The sequence below is a fragment of the Bos mutus genome, chromosome 20, assembly GCF_027580195.1.
Source record: "Bos mutus isolate GX-2022 chromosome 20, NWIPB_WYAK_1.1, whole genome shotgun sequence".
NCBI lineage: Eukaryota > Metazoa > Chordata > Mammalia > Artiodactyla > Bovidae > Bos > Bos mutus.
Genome location: NC_091636.1, coordinates 3414627 through 3431446, shown reverse-complemented (window position 1 = coordinate 3431446; position 16820 = coordinate 3414627). Strand labels below are relative to the sequence as shown.

Here is a 16820-nt window from a genome sequence, read left to right as displayed (position 1 = left end):
ACACCCAGGAACTGATAACATCAGTTGTTTTTTCTTAAAAAACCAGAACAAAAAGAAGTGTGTATGTTTAGGTACTCATGTACATGTGTATCTGCAGAACTTCTGATATTACTCAAGTATGTTTCCTGGTTCAGGATTTCTTTATCCTCTTAGCTTTAAGGAAACGGTAGCTGGTACATTTCCATCTCCCTTTCTATTCCTTCATTGCTTTTTGTATTTTGTAGAGCAAGGCTTAGATCACATAGCAGAAAACATTCTTTCCTACCTGGATGCCAGATCTCTGTGTGCAGCAGAGCTGGTGTGTAAAGAATGGCAGCGAGTGATCTCTGAAGGAATGCTTTGGAAGAAGCTGATTGAACGAATGGTGCGCACTGATCCTCTGTGGAAGGGACTTTCAGAAAGAAGAGGGTGGTAAGTATTCAGGTTGCTCGTTCCCTTGAAAGACAGTTTCTTTGACCTAGGGTCAGTTTGAGTACTAAAAAATGTAGTTATAAATACTGGCTTACTGTGTTGGCCTATTTTAAACAAGTGGAGAAAGATGCATGGTCAAGAGTTGAGAGGAGGAAAGTTAAAGCTGTTAGAATAACCTCTTCTGAAATGCATATTTCCTTTATATTTATTAACTGTTGGATGTATTATACAGTTTGAGCAGTTTGGCTTTTCAAAGCTCTATGTTTATGCTTTTCCTTTCACATTTTCCTTGGGCGTTGATACCATTACCAAGAGATAGATACAGAAAAGGGAGAGTCATGAGAAAGTCAGATAATGCCATTTTGCTGTTAGATATTGATCCTGGTTGAAGACGGGAGGTATACAACAGGCAGGATTTTCCAGAGACAACCCATCATCTCTGAAATGCAGCTTTATAGCTCTGTACATGTCAGTAGTCTGGCCCAGTTAGCGCAGAGAAAGCGCCACAGCCAGGACACACAGGCGGTGGCGTGAGTGGTGGCTAGGGTTGTGTTTCCTTTATAAGAAGAGATTTGATATGTACTAAGTTAGATTTTTCACAAAGCTACATTAGCCCTTTTTATTGAACTGTAGAATGAAAGGCTAGATTATTGTGTTGGGTATTCAGAAAATAAAAAGTTGGGATCATGTAAAGAACTGTAAGTTGAACTTACGTCAAACGTGCACATTTAATTGTCAGAAATCCTGCTTTTGAACTGTTAAAGCTCAATGCAAATCAAAAGACTTGAAAGATACAACTTTGTAAGCACCATGTTTAAATAAAATTCACCCTTTTATGTGCAAAAATGTAACATCTGTTTGTTTTTATTTGCCAGGGATCAGTACCTGTTTAAAAACAGACCAACAGATGGCCCTCCCAATTCATTTTATAGGTCATTATACCCAAAGATTATCCAGGATATAGAGGTAATTTTATGATTTATCTTTTTTATGGGCTTAGTGTTCAGTTGATCTAAAAATCATAGAATGGGTCTTTTTTTTTTTAAGGTGAAGTCTTAGAGCGAATATGTTACAATGTGTGATCTGCACATTACAGTGTGTAATTCTTCAGGTTGGATAGTCCCTTTTTGTATTAAAAAAAAAAGTTTTAACTTTTCTAAAATGTGAAATGCTTTTGCAAGGCTGCCAGTTAATTGAAAACTTAATCCAAAATTACCTTTTTAATTTGATGAAATTTCCAAAATCCAAGGCCCAGTTTTTCAGGTAAACGTAGTTTCACCTTTTTGAGCCACCTCTGGAGAACCAGGGAAGGCACAGTCTCAGTTTCCTCTGTAAATTTCCCATGCTTTTTCATTAAAAGGCTTCAAATATGATTCTAAGCAATAGTTAAGTGGTTTTTATGGAGCAAATTACACTCATGGACCATTTTGGATTTGAGTGCAACTTCCCCAGACCAGTAAAACTCTGTGAACTTGATGAGAGACATTGGAGATGTTTGATATTGTTCATGTGTTCTAATTAGTTCGGTTTTATTATTTAGCCCTTTTCCTTGAACCAGGAAAGACATGCACAGGCATTTCTCATTAACTCTTTCACATGTGTTCTTGGCAGGTCTTGGTTACTTCACTATTTCCTCCTTGGCGAAAAAAGTTCAACCTTTGCTAGGCAGTGCTGTATCACCCATAAAGTTATACTCGGCTTCCCAAATGTGAAGTAATCCTCACCCCCAGGTGATAGGCATAAAAGTTATTGTGCCAAAATTCATTAATAGAGAAACATGTGCTTTTTGTAGCCGCCCACTTCTTTTTAAGGCAGATGTGATGTGAACTAATGGAACTGTTTGGTTAATGGTAAATCTGAATGTGACTGGAATATCATTATTTCAAATGCAAGCTGTTGTCTTGAGTATTCTGTTCCCTAAAATGAGCTGTAAAGTAACTTTTTAGGGAAGTAAAAGCTTTAAGTGAGTTAAAGCTTTTGCCAGACACATCCTAAAATTTAGGAATTAATTGATTTACTGACAGTTCAAAGCTTAGAATAAATTGCTCCGACAGTGTTAGTAACTGAGACATAGTGTTAGCTTGGACCTTAAATTGGTGTGTGTGTTTCAGGTAAGAGGGATTGTCTTTTACCCCTGTGTAGTTTTACTAAGACTGCTTATGCGTATATCTTAGAAACTATTTTACTTTTTACTTTTTTCCTCCCAACTATTCTTTATAACATATCTCCAAATTTCCTTGAATAATTTTTAGCAAGTCCTTCATTATAAGAAGGGTGATGTCTAAGATCAATCATTAATAAATAGGAACTCTGCAAGGACTTTGATCAGGTTGAAGATTTGGTGACATAGATTATTTTAATTCTCATGAGTACTGTCATAACCTACAGTATGAATTCAGTTTTCTGTGGCATGACAGTATGTGACACCACCTAACATAACCATTTCCTCAGGCTAAAATAACATTTTAAAGTTAGTGGAGGAGGCAGATGTGAGAGAAAACGGAGCTATAGGGCAAAACCCCTACATCACGGTGGTCTACCCAGTGGTTCTTAGAGTGTGGTTGAGGAAAACCCACTGGTAGGCCACAAGAGTCTCCTCCAGATTTTTGTGGGCTAGATCTCTTAGTGTAAGGGTTGGTGTTTTATACTTTGGTACATTCACTCATAGTAATAATAATGAAAATAATGTACTACGTATGGAGTGATTACTTGTCAGAGATACTTTAAGCGTTATATAATGCATTTTCTCATTTTACACTCTGGACAGTGCTTGAAAGGGTAAGCCCTGTCCTGATTTAAAGCTGAGGAATCTGAGGCTTACCCAGATTAAATAGCTTGCCCATGATCACACAGGCAGTGGGTAGTTGAGTCTGATCAACCTTACGTTCTTCTGCACTCAGTACGGCTTTTTTTACACTAGAGATCAGTGGTACTTCATAAGTGTGTTTTATCTTCTCCTGGGTGGACACGCAAAGTAAAGAGTTGTTTCAGTGATGCCTGGATCAAACAAAGGGGAGACTCACAGGCTTGGCTGTTACTACGTGGCTGGTATAAAGCCCTCACAAGCAAACTATAATAATTATAGGTACTCTCTTCTGAGCCCTTGCAGTATACTCATGAACTGTGTTGTGTGATTTATATAGATTATGGATTGCTTGTAATTCTCACAAGATACCATCTACACACAACCTTAGAGTCGGTTTTTTTCCCCACATACTCTGCAGGGTTGCCAGTTCACAGCCCCTTTTGCTTTCTCTCCTTCTGCTTTTTCTCCTTCTTGCTCTGCCTTGACAGTTCTAGCTCATGTGCTGGCTCCTGTCATCTATGCATCCCCATATTTGGCTCTGACAAGCAGATGACCTTGCCCTTCCGCACTGACCCAAGAGGAATTGGCTAATTTTTAAGAAGAGTAGGGAACCTGGCTTAGTGTAGCCAAGCCTTATTATTCAGGAAATGAGAATATAAGAAATGAAGCCTGGAGAGAATAAGAATTCTTAGCTTTCTGCAAAGTTTCATCTCTCATGGGTATTCTTGCCCCCCCACACACACACACACGGGTAGAAGGGAAAAGGGGAAGGGGGTAGGGTGGGAGGGAGAGAGTTTAGAGATCCTCTGAATTGAGAAGGAATTCCTGGAAAACCTGAGGCACAGTCCTAAAAGAAACAACCATATTGCCATTGCTTTCTAGAGTCTTAATTGTTACCATCATCATCATTATTAATAGTGAGCTTACTGTTAGGTACTTTGCCACAGTGATTTAATTCATCTCTCAAATTGTCAGAACCAAAATTTTTAGTCCAAAACCCTTTTTGTCCTACCATGCCCTTAGGCGTTCCTCGACAGGGAGATGGGAGTTGTTACAGTAGGCTCAATCAGTCAGAGTTCTGATGTCCTGAACTTGGATTTTTCTCTTTGTCATCTCAGAGTAGTGACAAACTCTTTCATGTAGAATGCTTTTTTCCTTTTTTTTTTTTTAATTCTCTGGATTAAAGCCTTTGAAGCCCTCTCCTTGGAACAGACCACTAGTAAAATGATGGTGTGTTGTATCGCACCTTTTAATAAACCACATTTTATTCAGGGAAAGTGGGGAGCTTTTTTGTGGTTTGCAGACTTGATATTAACATTGTCCTAACCAGAAAATGCCGAAACTTGCCCACCCACCCAGTTGTGTTTAGGCTTCTAAAAATAATGTTATTCCTTCATACTCAGACATCTGTTTTCACTCTATTGCCAATTTAAATGCTGCTGTATACTCTGTGTATCATGGCTACTTTCCCAGTTATTTTGAAAATTTGCACAGGGTAAGGGGATTTTAAAAGTTCTCAAAAACATGAAATATTCCTCTACAGTAGCCATACCACAGGATGTCCAAGTGAAAGGCAGGTATCTGCATCATTAAAAAGGTGCACCTGTGTATGCCCTGTATTCCTGCTGCTGACATTAAGGTAATTGTTGAATTGCATTTGAAGGCTGAACCCCTTCCTGGGAATGGTTTGGGAGGGCTCCGGCTGATCAGCGTTGAAGATCAACCTAGACCGAGACAGCAGTTCCTAGCAATTTGGTGAGATTTTTTCTGGTCACCGCCTACTCCTTTGGCCATTGTTCTCTACAAAGCGGAAGAGCATCGCTGGTGCCATCTGTAGGCCCTGTGCTAAACACCTTACACACGTAATCTCATTTGATCCTTCCAGTAGGTTTGAGAAAGTATATAGTTTCCATTTTTACAGAAGAGGAAAAACTGCAGCTCAAATAGTCCCAAGTCATTTGCCAAAACTGCTAATTGACCTAGGTATTTTCTGCCACAATGGGCTGCCTTCCATTTTAAAAGGTCTGTTTTTTTCTGAAAAAGACCTGGCTTATATAAGCATTCTAATAAGAGTTGAGGTCGTCACATATAGTGGTAGGTAGTATTTTGGGCAGGCACAGTCAGCAGGAAGTGCTGCTTTCTTTTGTGGGTGGCCTTGAGACTTGAGAAGAGTGAGGTCTTAGGAGTTACACAGGGTTGGTGTGCAACGGAGCAGTCCGCTGCCGGCTCTGCTGTAGCGTCCCTTTCCTGGCATTTTGAAACAAGCTGCTTTTGTTTTGGGATTCAGGAACCTAATAATTTTTAAAATAGCCCTAGATGGGAACTTCCTAAAAGGACCATCAAAAATTATTTGGTAAGATTTTTCTTTTAAAATTTGGAAATATATTCTAGAAAATTAGGCTCCTCCTCAGTTTGAGAAGCTAAGCTATTTCCTAACATCTACTTGACTTAGAATGAAAGCAGAGCTTTTGAGAGATTCTAGCAGAGCTTTTGAGAGATTCTGGCCTCTGGCTCTTGTTTGAGAGTTGGAGCTACAGGTCTGGCTTGGCCCTTTATGTTGGGTAGTATTCTTTGTCCAGACATCTCAGGGGATGGGGGTACTACCACAGGCGGATCGTGTTGCCGTACCCAGCTTCTCTCTGCTGTGTCCTCAGGACTTGAAGTACAGTAATAGTCTATAACCAAGTCACTGGGTTCTAGAAAACATTTTAGAGTAGTGGGAGGGCATGTAGGAAATTCTTTTGAGGATTCCCATACCAAAGTTAAAACAAAATTTTTTTTCCCCCAAAAATAGGGATAGTAAATGTGCTTTTTCTATTCATTGAAATATAGGGTAGCAAAGCTATTTACTGATTCAATAATATTTTAAAGCAATTGTGTATGTTTTAAAACTAAGAATGGTGATTTGAATTTTAAAAATAATACCAAATATATTGAGAAGACAGGTTATGTATTCATCTTTGAAATACTTCGGGTTTATATGGAGTCACATTCAGTAGCAACTTTCTGGGCCCCAAGAGTGTAGCCTGAATACTGGTAACCACTGCCAGGAGTCATTGGTCATGAATAAGACTTGTTACCAGTAGATCTGCCTTCTAAGTCAGAATTTTCCTGGTGTGCTTAGCATGCTGAAGTGGCTTAGTCACTCTCTAAAAATATAGCATTTCTCTAAATGGTTCCCAGCACTGAGTTCAATTTCAGAGATTCTTTATTGTCTGGATCCCTTTTTATAAAGTTGCTTACACAGACAGGTCTTTCGTCTACCTTGATAGCAGTAGCCATAGTGCAATAAATTTTTTTTTGTTTTTGAAATGTGGCTTTATGTCTGGCATTTTATAGACGCACTAGAGATGATGATGATGGCTAAGAAGCTCTCATTTGGTAGCAGATGGACAGATGAACTATTTCTTGCTCTTGGGACCTCCATGGCACCTCTTTGCATCCCCCTGGTTGTTGGAAATATGTGATCCTGCCCTCTCTCAAGGCCATGTATGGGAGCTCTGAGAACAGGGCGTGCATTTCCAGGCTTCCTGTGCTAAGTACAGAGGCCAAAAATGAGAAGGCATTTTCTTTTTAAGTATAAATGTATCCGTATCTCCAATGCTCAATTTCTTTTTCTGTAAAATAAGAATAATAATTTTGGCTTCAGACTCATGATGATCAAATGAGTATTATAAGCTGTATAAAACACGTGGCATAGTATTATGGAAACATGGCACCTGCATATAACATTCAGTAAATTGTAACATTTTAGAGCATACAGAAGCTGTTGCCTTCAAAATAAGAAATGTGGTTTGTTAGATGTCAGAAGAACCAGTAATTAAGTGCTTAACTTTGTGAATAACCATGAGATTTATCTCCTTTCTTCACTTAAGCAATTAATTAAGCTTTTAACTACTCAGATGAGTATTTTGAACTAGTATAACCAATTATTGTAGTCCCTATTGTCCCCTAATTTCAAGAATCAGGAATTTATACTTTGGTTGTCCTTAGTGGAAACACTGTGTCTTTTGATCCTGAAAATCCCTGACATCCACTGCCAGAGATAGGCCTAGTGTTCTGGGCATGGCCCACCTCCTCATTAAACTTTGCCCACTGGTCTCAGGCCATAGCACTATATGAGACCCTTTAAGTCCTGCAGCACTTAGTTTTAATCACTGGTTTGACTCTGATACTTTATGTGGAGTTGTTACTGATCTAAGTTCTGTGTTCATTGCCTCTATACTTTGTGGACACTGCATATTTTAAAAGAAAAACCGTAGGCTCAGAGTCAGGAAGGAACTGGGTGTGGTTTCCAGCTCATCCAGTTACTAGTTTTGTGGCCCCAGGCAAGTTAAACTCCTTGTTTGTAAAAGGGAAGTAAGGAGAACTTCCTTCCAAGGTAGATGCATGGATCATTGAACCAAATAAACATGATTTAGTGTGTATCCAGCTATGCTTCCTGTCAATCTTTTCATCCCCTTGCCTGGCACAGTCGGTCAGTCAGTACCTGGAGTATCCAACATCTCAGTAAGTGTTGAATGAATGATGAAAGAATGAAAATCAGGACTGGAATGTGCCATTCTTCCTCTGAAGGAGCTTCAGTCTGTGGAAGATTAGAAATGGATGACACAGTTCTTTCTGTAGTAGTCGGCATGTGGTATTTTCAGTGTATTTTCTCACTAATCAAGACAGTGTTTTGCATAGATACACAGGTTGTTAGTATATACTTATGTTAGTGGTGGTCTTCTGCCAAATATTTTAAGTGGCATTAAAGAATGATCCAGTGAGTTACTATTTGTTTGTATGTTTTGGGTTCAAATAGCATTGTTTAAGCATATTGAATTGTATCTAGGCCATTTTTTCCAAACCCAACCCACACTCATTGGAAATCTTGTGATAGTTGCCAGATGAGCAGTGAACGTTTGAGGAAAAATACTGTTGGGCTAATGTCTTACTTGGAAAAGAGTTTAATTCCTATCCACAGACAGCTATCAGACCAAGATGGAGTATCCCTGGTGTGCTGTTTGTGAAATGCAAAGACTGCACCCTGATAGAACAGTTGATTGACGGAAGCTCACCTGTCGCCCCCTTTCCCCAGACTATAGAGTCTAACTGGCGGTGTGGGCGGCACAACCTGCAGCGGATTCAGTGTCGCTCTGAGAACAGCAAAGGCGTCTACTGCTTACAGTATGACGACGAGAAAATTATCAGCGGCCTGCGAGACAATTCCATTAAGGTAAATGACTGTATTTTGTGTGTGTTATTTTTAGAACTGTGGTTACATGTTAGACACTAGATGTAACAGTCTCTTCATTTCCTCCTGATTGGTTTTTGTCTGTTTCACTCAACCTTGGCAGCTGTCTGCACTCTACTAACAGCAGACCCCTGGATCCTCTCACGGCTTTCCCTTCCCGAAGCACATTCACTTCTGTATTCTGTATGTAGGTGCAAGTGGGCAATACCTCAGTGTCACAGGGCTCCTGGGTACTTTGCTAGCTGGTGAAAGTGTTGCTAACATGCACATAAATCAAGAGTCATTACCTTTTATGGATTCTGTGAAAGGCTAAGTTGATAACACAAAAGAAAGAGCAATTTATGTTGTTTTTATCCACTTTTCAGTAGTAGATAAACTGGATAATTTCTTTGTGTTTAATGTTTAATGGCTCTAACATGTTTTTTCATATTGTTTGTAGCTTATTTTCTCATATTTAAGAAAATGTGTGATTTTTAGATTTTTGGTTATAATTTACATATGCTCTTTCGGTGTAAAGTTCTGTGAGTTTTGATAAGCACAGATAGTTGTGCAGCCGTAACAGTGATCAGGACCCAGAACAGCTCTGCCGTCCCCCAGACTCTTTGCCCTGCTTCTTTGTGTTTACCTGTTTGGTTCCTCAGGCGCTGACAACTACGGATGTTTTTTTTTCTGTCCCTGTAATTTTGCCTTCTTGAGAATGTCCTGTAAAGGGACTCACATAGTAAAACCGTTTGAGTCTAGGTTTCTATACTTAGCATTGTGCATTTGAGATTCTGCTACACTGTCGCATTTGACGACAGTTGACTCCTTATTACTGCTGGGTAGCACTCCTCTTTACGGCTACACCACGGTGTGTTTATCCATTTACCTATTTGTGTTTATGGTTCTTCACAATTATCAATAGAGAGAGCCACTATGAACATATGCATGCATGTTTTTGTGAGAACATACTATCCTAATTTGCATTGGCCATTTGTAGTTCACTTTAGGAACACTGCAAATTATGATAGTATTTTTACAAGGGAAGAAAGAGGTGAAAGTGCTAATCAGTCACTCAGTCGTGTCTGACTCTTTGTGACCTCGTGGATTGTAGCCCGCCAGGCTCCTCCATCCGTGGAATTCCCCAGGTAAGGGAGTGGGTAGCCATTCCCTTTTCCAGGAGATCTTCCTGACCCAGGAATCGAACCCAGGTCTCCTGCATTGCAGGCAGATTCTTTACAACCTGAACCACCAGGGAAGCCCCAAGAAATAGGTCCACAAGAATCTATTTTTAACAATACAGTCTTTGAAGAAAATCACTTCCCATCGTTCCCATTATTTGTGAACAGTCTCAAAAACTTGGAAACCACTGGAAAGATCAAAAGAAGGGAGAAAAACAACACTCAGAGTATAGAGCCAACTGTCACCATTTTACTTCCTTTTAATCTTTGCTTTAAAACATACTTAGTATTTATGTCATTACGTGGATGACTTTTAGTCTGGTTTTTCGAAAAACATAACTTAATAAAACAGTGTATTTTCTCATTAAAAACTCTCCATAATTTACTGTGAAATTTTTTGTAAGATGCTCAACATTTTTCATTTTAAATTTTTCGTAAACAATGTCATGGGTTAAAGGGTGTGCGTTCTTAAAGACTCTTAATAGATACTGTCATATTGTTTTCCAGAGGGTGAGCCAACTCTTTTTGCAGAGTTTATTTAAAAATTCTCTTTATAAGGCTGCTGAGTATAATGGACACAGTAGTAACGGGGACAGAGTCAACAGAATGGTCCATCTGTCGTGGAAGTCGTTCAGTACTGCCTCTTCCCCCTTGTCATTTACCACCTGTTGGATGTTCATTGCTCTTATTTACTGGAACACAGCTTTGTCTTGTTTTATGATTCAGAAAATAAGGTGAGATAAGAACATGTATCAGAATGTGATATACTAAATTACTGTTTGTGGTTGATCTTGTCTCAATAGATTTGGGATAAAACCAGCTTGGAATGTTTGAAAGTGTTAACGGGCCACACTGGCTCTGTCCTTTGTCTCCAGTATGATGAACGTGTCATTGTGACTGGCTCTTCAGACTCCACAGTGAGGTGAGGATATGGCTTCACTAGTCTGAACTTGTATACCTTCCATGAGAAGACTGAGGTTCATACCCTCTTCTGCAATAAAGTACACACATACCGTGTATATGTTTTTGTATGCTCTATTTAAAAACCACTTTTGGTGTAGCTGCATTAGAGCAAAATAGACAGGAGAGCTAACTTTGTTAAGCAGGTCCTATTCCCATTACCATACGTTACAGAGATGGCACCTGCTTTCCTGTAAAAGCACATTACCTCGTATCAAGCTAGCTTTTCCCCGGAGACCATGCTCCAGAGGGTAGAGGAAGGAGGTGGGGTGTTGTAGGAGTGTGATGGGTAGTAACCTATGGATACTAGAAAGAATCAGAGGCAGCTATTTGCAGCACTCTTAATAATGTGCCAAATAATGTGCCAGATATTTTGTATGATGTTTTCCTGTTGAATTCTCACAGAAACCTTTCCAAATAGGTAAATAGTATCTTCTTTTATATAGGTGTAGTTTTGGGAAACTGAGGCCAGAGAGGCAAATAATTTACACATATAGTTAATTTTGAGCCTTGCGTTTTGTCATTCAAGACTGTGTTGATATGTAGCTTTTCTAGTAGTGGAGACTCCAGTTCTCAGATGCTGTCACAAGGCCCAGGTGATGAAGACAGAAGTGGCAGTGTTCTGTAGTAGAAGGGAAGCTAAGATTGCTGGTTGGGATTGAGAGTAGAAAGGAAACCTTACTTGGATCTACTCCTAAACCCCTGGGACAAGGACATTTTTCACTCCAAATAGTTTTGGATTTTGGTATAGTGATGAGTTCACCAGAGCCTAGACATAATACGGTACAGCCTCAGCTGGACTGCTGGTAGCTGGAGAAAGGCCTGCCGTGTGGAGGAAAGGAAATGCCTCTCCTAGGGTGAGTCAGAGACTTGAAGAGGGTTGTTTTACAGGCACACCTAAGAGATAGAGATAGTCACCAGCACGCCTATATCCTTTGCCTGACTCAGGGCTTCAGGCTGCTCCTGCTGACACAGATCATGTCTCAGCTCCAGAAGTGTGAATCTTCCTCCTCTCCTCCACGTGAACTTGTACCCTTAGGAGTTTGGGGTTACAGAAAAGTTATGATGTGACGGATTGCCCCTAAGAACCCAAGGAGCTGGAGACACTGACTTTGTCCGTAAAGTGGTCGGGTAAACAGACTGGTGTGTAATTGAGGAGACACCATGACTTACAGTCTCCAGTTTGCAGTGGATACATAATAGACTCAGAAGCTTGCCAAAGGTCATAAAGAACCTCATGCTTGAAACCCAGCCACCAAGCCATCTTCTCTGTCATCTTGGGCTCATTGCAAAGGCCAATGATTTCTTGAATCATTTTTTTGTCACCAACACAAGCCTGCAAACACCATCCCTGAATACCTGGGCAGAATTGACCTTTTTGAAACCATCTGCACATTTCTTTGCAGATAGAAAAATTGCTTCCGGGGGCTCCTTTTAAGCAGGTCCCAATCACCAAATACGTGTGAAGTCCACACTTCCCCCGCCTGCTGTTAGGGTTAGTACTAACAGTGGGCCCAGAGCACAGACTCTGGAGTCTTTTCCTGGTTGTCTCAGTAATTAAGCCTTGTGCTCTTCTGTTCTGCTCTAGAGTCTGGGATGTGAACACAGGCGAAGTTCTGAACACGTTGATCCACCACAACGAGGCCGTGCTCCACTTGCGCTTCAGCAACGGGCTGATGGTGACCTGCTCCAAGGACCGCTCCATCGCCGTGTGGGACATGGCCTCTGCCACCGACATCACTCTGCGCCGGGTCCTTGTCGGCCACCGGGCTGCAGTCAACGTCGTGGACTTTGACGACAAGTACATAGTGTCCGCCTCTGGGGACAGGACCATCAAAGTGAGTGTGTCCACAGTCAGAACTCTGTTTATTCCCATCCCTTCTGCACATAGAGAAAGCCGCTGTGGCTTATACCAGCCTCACATCTGGCAAGATCTCGATTCTCCTCCATTTGTGCTTGTGAGACGTCAAGGCATGCTCAGTCTTTGTTTCTAGAGTCATAGGCAAGGTCTGAGAAGAGGGTCACGGGCAGTCCTCTGTCTCATGAAAGGAGATTGTTACTGCTGACGGCCTTTTCATGGGAAGAGAACTCCCTGCGGGACGTGTGTCATGCGTGGATGCTTCCCATCACTGCCTCACACCGCCCTCTTAGCACTCTTGTTGAGCCACGTGTTACAGATGGGCTGGGCTGGAGACCACCACACAGCTAGTCAGTGGCAGAGCTGAAGTTTGATTTATTCACCTAACCTTGAGAGCCTGACGTATCATCAACCTTGGGCTTGGTGCTGAAGATGCAGTGTTGGGCAAGACACGCCCCTGCCTCCAAGGAGCTCAGCATGTGGTGTGAGGCAGACGTGATAAGCAGCGGTCCTGGGTGATCCATCGGACGTGGTGAATGCAGTGCTGATTCCAGTACCTTGTGAACCTTAAAACGTTTAGCTTTCCTTTTATTCTTACAGCAGCCTTATTGAGATATAATTCACATACCATAAGATTTATTATTTTAAAGCATACCATTCAGTGATTTAGTATATTCATAGTGGTGTTTGACTCTCACTAGTTTCAGAATATTTTCATCACCCTCCGTAAAAACCTCATGCCTGTTAGCAGTCAACTGCTATTCTCTTCCTCTGATCCCTGGTAATCTACTTTCTGTCTGTGGATCTGCCTATTTTAGATGTTTAAGGTAAATGTCACCGTATATTACGTGTGGCTTTTTGTGCCTGGCCTCTTTCACTGCGTGTAGTATTTTCAGGGTTCATCCGTGTACTTTGCAGCATGCATCAGTGCTTCACCCCTTGTGATGACTAAATGAAATTCTGTGTGTGGATGGTCCACATTTTTATTCATTCATTGGTTCATGAATATTTTGATTGTTTACGCATTCTATCTATTATAAATAATGCTGCCATAAATATTTGTGTACAGATTTTTTGCAAGTACATATATTTTTAATTGTCTTGGGATGGTAACTATGTTGAACATTTTGAGGAACTGTCAAACTGTTTTCCAAAATGACTTCATCAGAAACCTTCCTTTTATGACCTATACTGGCCAGCATTCTAGTATCTAGTTCCACACATCAAGACTAGATTCCATCAAACTTCAGATTGGATAGCCTAGAAGCTGAAAAACTAGGATTTGTGGCAACTCACTCATCACTCAATCAGACCAATTTGTGCAAGACCCGTGTCTGCAAGCCAAGAGGGTTTGGGCCCTATTATAAAACAGATTGCATAATATCAGCCCAGATATTTCGCCACGTCCTCACTAACACTTGTGCGTGTGTATGTGTGTGTCTTTTTATCATAGCCATCCTAGAAGGTGTTTAGTAGTAGTATATCTGCAGTTTTGCTTTCCATTTTCCTAATGACTAATGATGTTGAGCATCTGTTCATGGACTTATTGACCATTTTTATAAGTTCTTTGAAGAAACATCTACTTAAATCTTTTGCTCATTTCAAAGCTTAGATTATTTGTCTTTTTATTATTCAGTTGCAAAAGTTCTTTGCATATTCTGGTTACAAGTCCCTTATCAGATAAAGTTTAAAATTTTTAAATTTATTTTATTTTTTGGCTATGGGGGCAGTCTTGGTTGCTGCACGTGGAGTTTCTCTAGTTGCCATAAGCAGGAGCTACTCTTTGTTGCGTTGCACAGGCTTCTTATTGTGGTGGCTTCTCTCGTTGCAGAGCACAGGCTCTGGTGCACGGGCCGTGTCGCTCCGTGGGCCGTGGGGTGTTGCCCAACCAACCATCAGGGCGGTGTCCCTTGCATTGCAAGGTGGATTCTTAACCACTGGAAGAAAGTGGAAACAGGGAAGCCCATGTTTTCACTTTCTTGATAGCGTCCTTTGAAACACTTTTAACTTTGATGAAATTCAGTTTACCAATTTGTTGTTGTTACTTGTACTTTTACTGTCATATCTGAGAAGTTGCCTAGCACAAGGCCACAGAGATTTACTCTTGTTTCTTCTGAGGGTTATAGTTTCAGTTCCTTCATTTAGGTCGTTGATCCATGATGAAGTAAATTTTTGGATACGGTGTGACATGGGGATTCCACTTCACCCTTTTGCCTCTGGATAGCTAGTCGTCCCGTTCAACTGCAGATGCAGCTAATAAAATAGTTCAGGGCACATTGGCTGCTTTGCATCTCATTTGGCCTGTGTTAAGTGTGTTTGTGGACATCTGAGTCTTGCAGACAGCTTCACAAAAGGGGGATTGTTTATTTCACATACATAATATTAGCAGTGGTGTGTCAAAACAAATGGAGCTGTTTGAGAAACTGCTGGAAAAGAGGAGAATGTGAAAGGTGAAGCCTTTTCACATCAGTTACATTGGGTTTGACATGTCAGCTGGCGTAAAAACATAAAATCTGGCCCAAACCCTTCCCTGTAGGCAAATGGATGTGGGAAGCCTCCAGGAGAAGTTCTCTTTGAGAAGATCTCAAGGTTTGGAGACTCCACAGCTCCCTCATTCCAGTTCTGTCCCTCCACAGCTGAGAGGATGTAATGCTGTCCAGTCTGTCCCCCAGCCCCCGCAGCGTATTTCCTATGAGAGGATGTAATGCTGTCCAGTCTGTCCCCAGCCCCCACAGCATATTTCCTAATCAGGTGTTTTGGTCGTTCTTAGCAGCTCTGCTTGTGTTTTAAGGTATCTTGTCGAGAGCTTTTCCGCATCCATTCTTGACAGTATTGCTAATTGCCTGCAGGTCTGGAGCACGAGCACCTGTGAGTTTGTCCGCACTCTGAACGGGCACAAGCGTGGCATTGCCTGCCTCCAGTACCGGGACCGGCTGGTTGTCAGTGGGTCATCAGACAATACCATAAGGTGGGTGGAAGTGGCTGTGCCGAGCCAGTGGGCTCACGTCTCTCAGTCCTGATGCTCAGCAGACTTGGTTTGGGGGCTGCTTCTGATAAGCAAGCTTCAGGTATTTTTCTACGTGTATCTGGCTCTGCGTACTAAAGTGGGCGGATTGTGTATGTCCTGGGTGTTCCTGCAAGACTCCCCAGTGCACAGGGTTTTACAGCCTCACCTCCACCCAAAATCGCTTACGGCCCAAATGCCTCAGAACAGAGCATGCTCCCGCCTGATGCTCTGCTTCCCTCACCTGTGAGCTCCTGCCTCTCTCCCCAGCAGATGGGAGTGTCATCAATTCCTGCTTAGTCGTTTATCTCCCTTTTTTCTCCCCAAGGTTCGTTGTTCTTTCTTTCTAATAAATATGCCTATCCTTAAATACTTTTTATTGTATTAAAAACTTTCCTCAAATATCTACTTAATTATCCCAGGTCTTTTTTCCACCATCCCAACATCTGCTAGTAAGTTTTATAAACAAATTGGCTGTTTGAGCAAAATACGGATTCGGTTCAAGATTATTTTTTAAAAAAAGAATGAAAGCAGATACAATATAGCTATAACTGCCAAGAGTTTTCTTTACCATTTTAAATGTGAAGATATCATAAAAGTCCGTTGAGAATTTGAATCTTCGTTCTGTTGCATTCTCTGTGCTTTGCATTATGTAATGTTTCAACAATAAACAATCTATAACTTCCTCATTGGAATCTCTTAGCTTTTGCAAAATAATAATGTGCATTGCTGTCTAGTTTAAGGAAGGGAACCTCTGGAGTCATAGGGGCAGTGCTGACTGGCTGTCTTCACAGTAGATTAGGAAGCCACCCTCACTGATGGTGGAGAGCTGTTGCTTAGGATAGAATAGTCATTGGATGTGTGACAGGAGCTACTGGGCTCTACTGCTGGAGGCTAAGAAAACAGCAGTATAGATTTGCTAGCTTTGTTTGTGCATATTAGTTTACTGTGATTTCTTTTTTGCAAATAATGTAGACATATCAATGATAATAGAAAAAAAACTCTATTTCCAGAATTGCTACATAAATCGTATAGAGAAAAGGGCCGTATGTAGTCAGTGGGTTCGTGTTTCTAAGACATGGACCCAGTAAGAGATCCCCGCTGTGCTCTGGGTAGCCCGAGGTTGCAGTCTGTCATAGGAAGGGGATGTCCCTAAGCCAATTGGGAGATGAGACCACCAGCTGGTCCACTGGTCCTAATCACAGCGGGCCTCATGGCCTCCAGGCTCCAAGTGCCTGGCTTGGAAGCCTACCCCCTGGGCCATCTCTCTCATCTCCCCTACACCCATATGCTTCTTCTTTACAGCCTACAATCCTCATCTCCCTCAGAAAAATCCTTCCCAGATCATTTGACTCCTTGGTTTCATCCATTCAGACTTTACTAGA

General features: G+C 41.3%; 1 protein-coding gene across 8 annotated transcripts in view; it reads left to right on the top strand.

The window, feature by feature from the left end:
* Positions 1-16820, top strand: part of FBXW11 (F-box and WD repeat domain containing 11) — a 131603-nt gene that overhangs the window by 102958 nt on the left and 11825 nt on the right. For all 8 annotated transcript variants that reach the window (XM_070357415.1, XM_070357414.1, XM_070357412.1 and 5 more), the window contains 6 exons: positions 225-411; positions 1287-1377; positions 8298-8435; positions 10417-10535; positions 12162-12411; positions 15281-15399. In XM_070357415.1, coding sequence (XP_070213516.1) covers positions 225-411; positions 1287-1377; positions 8298-8435; positions 10417-10535; positions 12162-12411; positions 15281-15399 — 904 coding nt within the window. The remainder of the gene's footprint in view (positions 1-224; positions 412-1286; positions 1378-8297; positions 8436-10416; positions 10536-12161; positions 12412-15280; positions 15400-16820) is intronic.